Raw genomic sequence first — 13,606 nt, 5'->3', positions numbered from 1 at the left:
TGTCGTATATAACATTTCAGGCTGTCAGCATAAACCAGGATATTTATCTTTCAACTCTGTGTTTTTTCCAGCAAAATAAAATTCTAATATAAGCCCCCTATTTCTAATTTTGAGAGCGCACTCGGCGCTTATTACGTCGTATACGGTAAAGGCATAAAGGCATAAAGCACGGACTGGTTGGCGGGGAGTCAGTATACTGTGTCTGAGTGGAGTATCCATGTAAACCTGCAGCATGATATCTCTGTGGGCTAGCACTATAAAACCAGCATTATTCCGGAACAGTACAAGCAGCCACAGATGAAGAAGCATGAAAGCCCAGGCTGTTTATAATCTTGAATGAGATGTTGAAACCAATTTCACCTCACTCATCATGCTGAAGGTTCATTTCCCGACATGGGAACAATGTGTTACACCCATTTGTTGGGTGATGGGACAATGCTGAAAGTTACGTAAATCCCAACTCACACCAGTCTAGAGAGCCTGATTAGGGTTCAGTTCATTCAATGTGTGAGGAAAGCCCAAAGTCAATCTGATCATGCTCGTACCACTTTATTGAAACCCTGAAGAAGCTGACAGACCAAGGAACACAGGCATGGATTCAAACCCATAACAAGCAGAAGAACGATGATGAGACACACAATTTGGGGATTCATTAAAACTATTTAAAAAAATTAATCCATGTTTGTGGCTTTTGTCTCTAGTCAGTCCAAGGGTGTTGGGGTATCCTTGTGGTTAATGTGTTCGCTTGACATGCCAAATATCCGGGTTTGATTCCCCACATGGGTACAATGTATTGTTATACGGCAGTGAAATTTAGTGTTAAACAATGATTGTAACTGTTTTACATTGTAAAAAGATTTGGAATAGATATGTTCCCACTAAACTGGCAGTACACATGCTTTGCAAATCCTTAAATTGACCGAAATCTGCACGGCAGTTTACGAACCAGATGTTGATTTCGTTACGCGATTTTGATTGGACTATGCACAGACTCGTTAGTCCAGCCCCAAAAATCCTTCATAATTCAGGCCTAGTTCGGCAAGGGTGGAAACTGAACTTTTATGGTAACTCCCTTGCCTCAGGAAGATGTGCTTCGTCAGGTCCAGATTTAATTATTGACAGGCTGCTGTCATATAGCTGGAGTGAGTGAGTGAGTTGGGTTTTACGCCGCTTTTAACAGTATTCCAGTTATATCACTGCGTGTCAGCTTAATGTGGGAGGAAAGCCTGAAGTGATGCAGGTCTCAGACGTTTACCACTTCAGTGAAACCCACGGGCACGGGTATGGTGCTGACAAACCTAGAAACATAATCGGGGCGAACCGGGATTCGAACCCACAATCATAGGTTTCTGGCGTGCCCAAGGGACGCAACCCTGCACAGCGAATCGCGGCGCTTTAGACGACTGGGCCACCCGTGCCCCCTCATATAGCTGGAATATTGCTGAGTACAGCGTTAAACAACACACGGGCCTATCAAGACTCACAGACACTAGTAGTGGAATCCAACAAGATGCATCCATATTTGTTTGGTGTCATTTCAGTAAAACAAACACTTTTTTCACCAATTTATGTCTTCATCTTTTTTCTCTCACTAATTATTTGCTGACGATTCAGTCTTGGAAGCCTTGGTTGTCTCTGATATCACAGCTTGCAATAATATTGAAATTATTTCTGTCAACATTTGAACTCATCTTGGGATAAAAAAATATATCTTGCTAAATCCCAACATCATCCAACTCAACTTGCTCCTGCAGTGTAGAACCATCTGTAGATAATTGGACAGAAATTCTAGACTGTCAGTTGACAGATTCATCTTGCATGCATTAAAAGATAAGTTGTTGAAAAACTTGATGTCAAGGGAATAGCATTCAGAATCTTCAAGATATATTTTTTTGGTCATAAGGGAGAGATAGAACTCACCTCCAGTTTACAGAGTTTTCCATAAAGAGGCTGTCAAGCCTGGTTGTGTTGTGAAATATCCACGTCCCAGTTAATTCATTTAGTTTCTGTTGGCATCAACTTTGGTTCTTGCTTCTGGAAATGTTGTTGGCAATGTTGGACAATAGTGCCATGATCAACTGCTGAAACCAGAATGGCAAGATCATCACTCTGTTGCTGCTCTCACAGACCAGTAAATTCCTGGACCTGACGGAATGCTTTATTGTGTGACCTTGACTTTACGGAACACTCCATTCCTTGACTTTACAGAACACTCCATTCCTTGACTTTACAGAACACTCAATTCCTGGACTTTACAGAACACTCCATTCCTGGACTTTACGGAACACTCCATCCTGGACTTTACAGAGCACCCCATTCCTTGACTTTACGGAACACTCCATTCCTGGACTTTACAGAACACTCCATTCCTTGACTTGACAGAACACTCCATTCCTTGACTTTACAGAACACTCCATTTCTGGACTTTACAGAACACTCCATTCCTGGACTTAACAGAATACTTCATTCCTTGACTTGACAGAACACTCCATTCCTGGACTTTACGGAACACTCCATCCTGGACTTTACAGAGCACCCCATTCCTTGACTTTACGGAACACTCCATCCTGGACTTTACAGAACACTCCATTCCTTGACTTTACAGAACACTCCATTCCTTGACTTTAAGGAACACTCCATTCCTTGACTTGACAGAACACTCCATTCCTGGACTTTACGGAATACTCCATTCCTTGACTTTACAGAACACTCCATTCCTTGACTTTACAGAACACTCCATTCCTTGACTTTACAGAACACTCCATTCCTTGACCTCACATAACACTCTATTGACCTTACATAACATGCTATTGCTTGACCTCACATAACACGCTATTGCCTGACCTCACATAACACACTACTGCTTGACCTCACATAACATGCTATTGCTTGACCTCACATAACACGCTATTGCTTGACCTCACATAACACACTATTGCTTGACCTCACATGACATGCTATTGCTTGACCTTGCAAACATGCTATTGCTTGACCTCATATAACACTACTGCTTGACCTCACATAACATGCTATTGCTTGACCTCACATAACACACTATTGCTTGACCTCACATAACATGCTATTGCCTGACCTTACATAACATGCTATTGCTTGACCTTGCAAACATGCTATTGCTTGATCTCACATAACATGCTATTGCTTGATCTCACATAACACGCTATTGCTTGATCTCACATAACACTATTGCTTGACCTCACATAACACACTATTGCTTGACCTCACATAACACACTATTGCTTGACCTCACATAACACTATTGCTTGGCCTCACATAACACACTATTGCTTGACCTCACATAACACACTATTGCTTGACCTCACATAACACGCTGTTGCTTGACCTCACATAACACGCTATTGCTTGATCTCACATAACATGCTATTGCTTGATCTCACATAACACGCTATTGCTTGATCTCACATAACACTATTGCTTGACCTCACATAACACACTATTGCTTGACCTCACATAACACACTTTTGCTTGACCTTACATAAAACACTATTGCTTGACCTCACATAACACACTATTGCTTGACCTTACATAACACACTATTGCTTGACCTCACATAACACACTATTGCTTGACCTTACAAACAAGCTATTACTTGAACTCACAAGCACCATATAGCGTGACCTCACATAACACACTATTGCTTGACCTTACATAACACACTATTGCTTGACCTCACATAATACACTATTGCTTGACCTTACAAACAAGCTATTACTTGAACTCACAAGCACCATATTGCGTGACCTCACATAACACACTATTGCTTGACCTTACATAACACACTATTGCTTGACCTCACATAACACACTATTGCTTGACCTTACAAACAAGCTATTACTTGAACTCACAAGCACCATATTGCTTGACCTTACATAACATGCTATTGCTTGACCTTGCAAACATGATATTGCTTGATCTCACATAACACCATTGCTTGACCTCACATAACACCATTGCTTGACCTTACAAACACAATATTGCTTACACGTACAAGCACGATATTCTTGACCCCACATAACACTCTTGCTTGACCTCACATAACATGCTGTTGCTTGACCTTACAGAAGAGGAACATGGCAAAGGCCTTAGGAAAATCATATATTTAAGAATATTCAAAGAGGTTGACTGCCCAGAGAGACGTAGGTCGGTGGATCCCTGGCTGTGTCATACCAAAACTGTCTAAATATGATAGTTCTTGTTACCCTGCCAAGCATTTGGCATCAAGGGGGAAAAATGAAGGAAGGTTGGCTCACAGTCAGAATAATGTGCCGGAGTGTGGTAACATGGTACCGTATCTCACTGGGCTAGTACTATAAAACTGGCATTAATCCGCAGCCATACAGACACACATGTACAAGTGCAATAATCTTGAACGTGAGGTTAGACCCATTTTCACCTCACTTCTTGCTGATGTCACTGTTCGGGCCAGCAGACATTTTGACTTAAGTGAGTTGGGATTTAATTCTGCTTTAAACAGTATTCCATTTTTATCATGGTGTGTTAGCTAAATGTGGGAGGAATTTTGAACGCCCGAAGAGATGCAGGTCTCAGACGTTTAACACTTTTTGTGAAATCCCACAAGCATGGGCAGGATGCTTACAAACTGCACAGCAAATTGCAGCATCTTTGATGACTGGGCCACCCATGCCCCACATTAAGAGTGGTGTTGTTCGGTTTGGGGAACTTGGATTTCACTTTCAAGACAGATATTTTTTTAAGGTCATTGGAAGGCCAGTTTATTTATTGCTTAATGGATGACACTCCCTTATTTTGCATGAGTGAAATAAAAAAAACAAATGTTTTGTTTGATTTTGTTTTACATGTACTTATAAAATCAACACTATTTGGCAAAATTTGAAATATTGATATGATTAAGGTTTCAGGTAAACGTCTTTCCACCTTAATGTGACACAATGATATAACTGAACTACTGTTTGAAGCAGGTTAAACCCAACTTACTCACTCAATGAGGTTTTACAAGCCAGCCTCTCATTGAGATATTTTTCATGAACACATTAAAAGACTGTCCGTATGCCTACAAGTTTGCTTGTTTGTTGTTTAATGTTGCAATCAGGAATATTTCTGGGTGTTGGACCGGTACCGATTATAAAAAAACCCAGTTGTACCATAACTGACGCCTAGGGACTGAGACATCGAATATTTCGAATCACTGAAGCAAGTTGGATCTTTTGATTGCAGACTCTTGCAATGGCGGACATGTAAGATTGTAGGAAGTTCAATTTGTGAGTAAACAATTTTTTTGTTATGGATAAAGAGCTAAGAGTAAAGCACTAAGATTTGTTGGTAAACTTTAATCTGCTGGGACTAAGGTGCCTAACTTGGGTTATTGTTACAATTAAGTAAGGATGATCAACTTGTAAGTTAACTGAGAAGTAAAACACAAAGTTTTTAGAAACTTTAATCTGATGACTACAGTGCCGCACACCATTAAAATGGGGTTATTGTTACACGTGAGCAAATGGCTTTATTTTGTCAACACACAACAAGAGGCTATTAATTATCATAACACTGTGGCAAAAAATCTATGTTTCATTAAGTGCTATACAGCGTAAGGTATAAGTAGTAGAGATATCTGCCAAGAGTTACTTGCACAAGTAATGCAGCTGCCCAGGTGCACGTTACCTTCATCGCGTCGCTAAGAGGGAGCATGTTCATATATCATGGCAAGTAGAAGTATCGTGAATAAGAAGAACAAAGTTGAATGGACCCTGGACAGATCCTCCTGGGACATGCAGATACGTTAACATCGATGCCAGAACCTGCATCCTGAAGGACAATCTTATGAATCATCTCACGCGGCAAAGGAGTATACAGATCATGTATCCAAGTTGCTACATCTCGAGTAAATGAACTGAATCATGTTGTGATGCTATGGACATACTGAGAATGAATACCTTGCTGTTGTATCTTAGAGGTACGTTTTTTAGGTAATATTTATGTTATTCAATATTATACCAATGAAAAAAACTAAACATAATAAAGTGACATTGAAATCATTTGTATAAATGTACATATTCATGTACATTCATACATTCCTTCATTTCTACTGCCTGCAATAAACGGTGTCCACACTTTAGAAGTTTCGTCTTGCTGTTTTCACGATATCCTGGAGTGAGTGAGTGAGTGAGTTTGGTTTAACACCGCTTTTAATAGTATTCCAGTTATATTGCGGCATGTCAGCTTAATGTAGGAGGAAAGCCTGAAGTGATGCAGGTCTCAGACGTTTACCACTTCGGTGAAACCCACGAGCATGGGTATGGTGCTGACAAACCTAGAAACAAAATCGGTGCGAACCGGGATTCGAACCCACAATCATAGGTTTCTGGCATGCCCAAGGGACACAACTCTGCACAGTGAATCGCGGCGCCTTAGACAACTGGGCCACCCGTGCCCCCACGATATCCTGGAACTGGGACATTATCAGATTCACTCAACCACAGAGGGTACAGGGACAATGAACAAACCTCTTCCTTCCACAGTACAGATATTTGATGTCCCGGTCCATGACTTAATCCAGCTATTTCACAGAGGTCTTTAAATAATCAAATCTGGTCCAGCAGAAACACTGACTGATATAATGAACATGTGTCCTATGCCGTTAAAGTACTACGACACATTGTTCAACCAAGTCACTGAGACTGGCCATCTTATCCATTTAGTCACCTCTTACGAAAAGGCAGGTTACGGGGATCTATTCTACCAAGAATCCTCACAGGATCACTCGCCAATGAGACAGGCTGTCAAGCTGGAAGTAACCATGTCGGCTATGTCAGGAAATAATCACAACAGAAATCATGTAATACCATTTCTTCCTCATCTAGGTCCGGGGTTCGATCCCAGGCCGCGTCATAACAAAAGACGTTAAAAGATGGTACCTGTTGTTACCCTGTCTGGCACTCGGCATTAAGGGGCTAAACAAGGACTGGTCGGCTCGGAGTCAGTATACTGTGTCTGAGTGGGGTATTCATGTTAAACTGCGGCATGGTATCTCAGTGAGCTAGCACTATAAATCGGCATCAGTCCGGACTAGTACAAGCAGCCACACACACGTGCATGCACGTCGCTATATAAGTGCAATAATCTTGGACGCGACGTTAAACCCCATTTCATCTCACCTCACCTCTTCCTCATCTGGTTTTCAAAAACATATCTGTATTGAAATAAATAGCTCCTCGACATTGCAGCTTCATCACCTGAACAGCATGAGGTGTCAGTCAAGTAGCTTGCTTCAAACCCTTTGAACGTATTACTGCACAAACATTTAAATTTAGATTAATGAGTTCAGTCAATCTTAGCCCATTACACTGAGTTCTATCAGCTCATTTCCGTGGTTCTCCGATACCACATAGACTTTATGAACCCTGTAATCAGAGACACAGATAGCCCACATACCCAAGTTGATAGAGCATTGGATCCATTGATTTTATTTAATGTCAAGTGCGCACCATCTGGGCAGGGATGGTTGTACATCTCTGGACAAACATCTCATACAATGACTCAAGATGATCTAAATGATAGGTGAATGAGCGCATTCAAGTACTGCAGGGGGATAATAGCTCAATCTTCAGTACCCTATGCTTGTCTAGGTGGCTAATACGGGTATTGCAAGAGTGTGTTGCTGGACAGATTGTTTGTCATCTTGGATTGGTGTTCATGCTGTCAACCACTGGTTTGTCCACAGACATATTATTTCATTATACATCCGTGGTTTGTCTGGTCCAGAAATGAATATTTTAAGTCTGTGATGTGACTTACATGTATACTAGACGACCACCATTACTTTACCTGCAGGAAACTAGACAGCCATCACTGCTTCATCTGCAGGAACTAGACAACCACCATTGCTTCACCTGCTGGAACTAGACAGCCACCACTGCTTCATCTGCAGGAACTAGACAGACACTACTGCTTCATCTGCAGGAACTAGACAGCCTTCACTGCTTCATCTGCAGGAACTAGACAGCCTTTACTGCTTCATCTGCAGGAACTAGACAACCACCACTGCTTCATCTGCAGGAACTAGACAGCCTTCACTGCTTTATCTGCAGTAACTAGACAGCCTTCACTGCTTCATCTGCAGGAACTAGACAACCACCACTGCTTCATCTGCAGGAGGTAGCCAGCCTTCACTGCTTCATCTGCAGGAACTAGACAACCCCAACTGCTTCATCTGCAGTAACTAGACACCACCACTGCTTCATCTGCAGGAACTAGACAACCACCACTGCTTCAACTGCAGTAACTAGACACCACCACTGCTTCATCTGCAGGAGGTAGACAGCCTTCACTGCTTCATCTGCAGGAACTAGACAGACACTACTGCTTCATCTGCAGTAACTAGACAACCACCACTGCTTCATCTGCAGGAACTAGACAGCCTTCACTGCTTCATCTGCAGGAACTAGACAGCCTTTACTGCTTCATCTACAGAAACTAGACAACCACCACTGCTTCATCTGCAGTAACTAGACACCACCATTGCTTCACCTGCTGGAACTAGACAGCCACCACTGCTTCATCTGCAGGGACTAGACAGCCTTCACTGCTTCATCTGCAGGAGGTAGCCAGCCTTCACTGCTTCATCTGCAGGAACTAGACAGCCTTCACTGCTTCATCTGCAGGAACTAGACAGCCTTCACTGCTTCACCTGCAGGAACTAGACAACCACCACTGCTTCATCTGCAGGGACTAGACAGCCTTCACTGCTTCATCTGCAGGAACTGGACTGTCTATCATGGAAGCAGTAGTGGCAATCACATATGTTGTGCTACTAAATGCAAAATCTTACACACTTTTAAACTTTTCTTGTAATTAGGATCGGACTAATTTCATGATAGTTTTGTCATTCACAGGGAGACATGCATCAAATGTAAGGGTATTCTACACTCAAATCCACTCAGGCAGGCACCAGCATGTGTGAGTGAGTCTGGTTGGAGTCTTTTTTTAGCAATATTCCAGCAAATCACAGCAGGGGATGACAGATATGGGTTCACACATTGTACCATGCAGAGAATTGAACCATGGTCGCCTGCACCCCAACAAGCACAAGAGTGAGTCACATCAGCAATATTTCAGTCATACTGTGACTTGCATAAGTTATACATCAAATCTAAAAACCTGTCAACAACGGACACAATAAAAACTAGAAAATCTCAAAATTGTATATACCTTGCATGAGAGCACGAAAAGGTCCTACTGTTACATGACAGTACAATATAAAGCCGTGTGGCAAGCACAAGAAGACAGTTGTTAAGTGTATATTGGTTTAATTAAGTAATACCAAACATTACAGGTATGTTTAAGTGAACACAACATACGTGACAATACAACTAACACAGGTCTACAGCTCTCACAATAAGGCTGGCATCTAGAGGTCCATCTCTTCAAATGTATTTTAGGACACATGAACTGAACACAAATTTGTCCTCAAAGTCAGCACTAAGTTCATATACAAATAATAAATAACGAAGGCAATACTAACTGCGGCTATTGTACAGCTGTTGCACATGCACATATCGTCGTGGAAACAACGTGGACACAAAAATCTAGGGAGCAATCATTACTGCTGGAAATTGGGAAGATTTGTTACCATGGTGACAGAAATGGAATCTTTTGGAGTACAGGCAACTGCTTATGATCCAGTTCTTTTTGCAGCATATTATTTTTTCACATGACAATGTAACTAAATCTTGAGAATTTGAAATTCATGGTCTGTAGATCGTAATTAAAGACAGGGTTGAGCACCAATATTTCCTATTTACACAATAACCTAAACAGGCAATGTTGAGTTTCATTGCTGAAAGTCTCCATTGGCAAAATAAGTATCTTTGACCTTGACCTTGACCTTGACCTTATTAGTTTCTATAATTGTTGTGATACGTTAATATATTAAAAAAAACTGATGACCAATGTGACACAATAGTGAGGGTGTTGAGTATCGAGGTTGTTGAGTATCCCAAGGGTGTTGGGTATCGTTTGTTCTGACATAGTCAAAACAGATATCCATCACCACAAGACTGTCTCAATGCAGCTTGCAGACTGAAGGAAAGGGTTGAAAGAGGATGCATTACTAGTGCCAAAGATACTAGGAACCAAGATGACTGAATATTGTTACATTTTAATATTGAAAAGAAAATTAAATAAAAGGAAATAAAATGTCACAATTCAAGTGTTAACAATTTTCTTAATATTTTTTAACTATTATGGATAACAATGAATTCTCACCAAAGCATGGTCGATGCTTTGTTCAAAATGATGCCCAAAATGAAATTTCTTTATTGTGTAAAGTGATTAGTCCTGATTCTTTATCTAATAAACGCAAGGTCCAATAGTTGGCTGAAACACTTCACCCAGTGATTTTAAGATGAATATAGCCTGTTTCTAGTCTTTTCTAAAAACAAACTTTTCATATTACTTGGATCACAGATCTGGCTCTCTGTTTCTTTGAGGAATTATTTCTTGTCATGTAAATAAAACCTAAAAACTTTATTTTTTATATATGTGTTTTATTTTAACAACAGGATATGATCTGATTATGTCTGCAATCAAAATAATGAAATGAACATAATTGAATTTTGATCTTATTTAGCACTGAAAATGTAAATATAAGATGTTTCTTGAGAACAACCAGTTTATACACCAAAGCCAAGGAAGTTTGGTACCATAAATGCAACTTTGGTCCAACCCTGTCTTTATAGTTCTACTGATGTCATGGTAACATACAAGAAATACCAATTGTCAAAAATATGTTTTCTGTATCCAAATAAAAGACCTTGTTTCTTCCTCTTCCCATTTTCATCAACTGACAGAAATCGCCATATTTGGTATCATTAGTTGTTGACCTTGAACTAATACAAAATGGACTCCAAGGCGGTTCCACACGGATAGGCACAACATTAATAACAATCTGTACAAAATCACAATTCATTAGTAGAGAGTCACTGTCTCGGATATCACCCTGGCAAATATAGCTTCCTCATTGGTCAGTTCTAATATCTTACAACCAAACACAAGGCTGCAGATATCTCATTGGTCAGTTAAAATACTCAGCAACCACAGCAAGATTTGCTGCAGACTTCCTTTCCTTGGGAAGAGGAGATAGTGCAGCTAATCAAATTTCACCAAATCTTCCTTATTGGTCACATGGGATTTGAATCAACCAATCACATTCTCTAGATTCTCCATGTTGCTCAGCTGTTGTAGATGCATTAGCCCACCTTTCAGTTTCTTCCAAACTTTAATAAATGGCAGTCTAAATTTGCTTTGCATTTAACTTTTTTCCATATTTCATCACTCTACAAAGCCTTTTATGTTCACAAGTTCATTTCTCAAGACAATTATTATGCTTTGGCAAAAGATGAAATTTGACAGCCATTTTATGTCAATCTGGGATTACCATAAAAAGAAACTTAGAGAAAAATATGTGTAAAGATATGTAGGTATTCCTTTAAAATGTGAGATTTTGTTGTAATTTCAATGTTCAGCCATTGTATTCATAGTTAAAATGCCATTAAGCCGCAATATCTCTATATGAAATATCACAAGCTGTCAAAGTTGTCGTCGGTTGAGGTGCCATATATGAATATTTGAATGTAATGTTCATTTCTTGTCCAACTTGTCAGGATCCAGAGAACAAACACTCCTTATAAATCACATGGTAACATGGTAACGTCGTCTGGGAAATATGAAAATTATATATATGATTCGATGAAGCGCTGGAAAAATGATATGTCTTCATGAGATTGGTCAAAGGTCAAAGTGAGTCTTAGTTCTCTGTTGGGAATAATGATGACGTATTCCTCGAGTCCAAATCACATCAATCGTGATTGAGATAAAGTCTGTGATGGTTACCCTCCATCACAAACCTCAGACCGACACTTTCAAGTTTTTCTTTTTTGAGCACTCTTCATAAAAGGAACATACAGATTTGTGAAGCGATTGGAATGAGGGGCGACTTGATGGTTTTTTATTCCAACAATTTTTAATTAACTCATAAACAGGGACAGGAGTACTTTCGGGCTGAGCGAGGATTTTCCCATCCTTAACATATTTCACCACTTCTTCATGGGTCATGCCGTAGTACGGCTGTAACGCAAATGAAAAAATCTCCCACAGTACAACACCGAATGACCACACATCCGACTCCACAGTGAATTTGTTATAAAGAATAGCCTCCAACGGCATCCATCGGATAGGAATAGCGTCATTGTCGCTGCCCTTGTAATAGTCAACACTATGAACACTCCTCGCCAACCCGAAATCTGAAATTTTCACAATCAAATTATCACTCACGAGACAATTTCTAGTGGCAAGATCCCGATGAACGTACCCTTTCTGAGATAAATACACCATCCCAGCCGCTATCTGGGTGGAGATGTACAACTGGTCAGCTGTGTCCAGATTGGCCATTTCCTGGCAGTCTGTCAGAGAGCGAGACTGAGTGATGAAGTGCTCGGGACTGCACAGTCTTAAAAACTCATTCAGATCGCCTTTACTCATGTACTCAAACAACAAACACATCGGCTTGCCGATAGCGCACACCCCCAAAAGTTTCACAATGTTGGGATGGCTAAACTCCGCCATCAAAGATGCTTCGCGTTCGAAATCAGCCTGAAGGTCCTCTGATGCGTCTTCTTTAAGCATTTTAACACCAACCAATGTGCAGTCTTCATTTTCTAACAAATTAGGCACCTTAGCCTTAAACACACGACCAAAGGCTCCCTGTCCTATATCACGGATATATATGATGTCGTTGCGCGGATACTCGAGACTTTCTAGTTTGGGGTTGAGTCGGTTCTTCTCCTTCATCAAATGGTAGGACATGTTGGGCGGCAGTTTCTCAATGTCAATGTCAAGGTCCTCCTGGGGCGTGGCATTGTACTTGATGTGATGGTTCTGGATCAACATGTTGAAGCAGAGCCCCACAATCAGCGCCAGGACCAGGATGCCCACGGACGAGACGATGGTGATGATGAAGATGGCCAGGAAGGTGAACTTTGGCTCTTCCTCCAAATTATCCAAAGATGACGTTTTGTTTTCTGAAGTATACAAACATTCATCAACATCATTTCGATAAAGACCTCCAATAGTTCTGGATGATCTGTTATGCACAACACAGCATCTGCTAAAGACCACATCATTGACTGAAAATGACTATTTTGGTCCTAAACAAATGTTGAGTAGTATGTATGTAATACTGATTACATGCCGGAGTTCGGAAACTTCTTCTTATAACACAAATGTTACTTAATTGTAAGTCGGATATATTTTATTCAAAGCTTGTTGCAATATACCAGTGATATCAAGCAGGGGCTATCAATCATGGGTTGTTTCTTTTCAGGAGTGCTATTCAAAGAAGAAAGCTGATGGTCTATCATATCTATATTTAGTTATTCAGTAAAAACCAAGTAATCAATAGGAATGTGTGTATTTATATCACTTTCTCAAAGAAAATAATCCTAAAATCTTCACTCACTGTAAAGACATTGTTTAACGGTTCAAGAGCGATGGGCAGAAAAAATGTTAACTCAAAACATTTCTTGCTTGTAAG

The 13,606-nt window shown here is 40.4% G+C and overlaps 1 protein-coding gene across 1 annotated transcript in view; it reads right to left on the bottom strand.

Annotated features, from left to right (window-relative positions):
* Positions 1-9,306: 9,306 nt before the first annotated feature.
* The window catches only part of LOC124138799 (tyrosine-protein kinase transmembrane receptor Ror2-like), a 104,624-nt gene continuing 100,324 nt past the window's right edge, over positions 9,307-13,606 (bottom strand). Inside the window, exon 9 of the mRNA XM_046505669.2 lies at positions 9,307-13,094. Within this exon, the coding sequence (XP_046361625.2) occupies positions 11,923-13,094 (1,172 nt within the window). The 3' untranslated portion in view covers positions 9,307-11,922. The remainder of the gene's footprint in view (positions 13,095-13,606) is intronic.

The sequence above is a fragment of the Haliotis rufescens genome, unplaced genomic scaffold, assembly GCF_023055435.1.
Source record: "Haliotis rufescens isolate VD_foot unplaced genomic scaffold, xgHalRufe1.0.p SCAF_2, whole genome shotgun sequence".
Classification (NCBI taxonomy): domain Eukaryota; kingdom Metazoa; phylum Mollusca; class Gastropoda; order Lepetellida; family Haliotidae; genus Haliotis; species Haliotis rufescens.
This window is presented reverse-complemented; position numbering and strand designations above follow the sequence as displayed.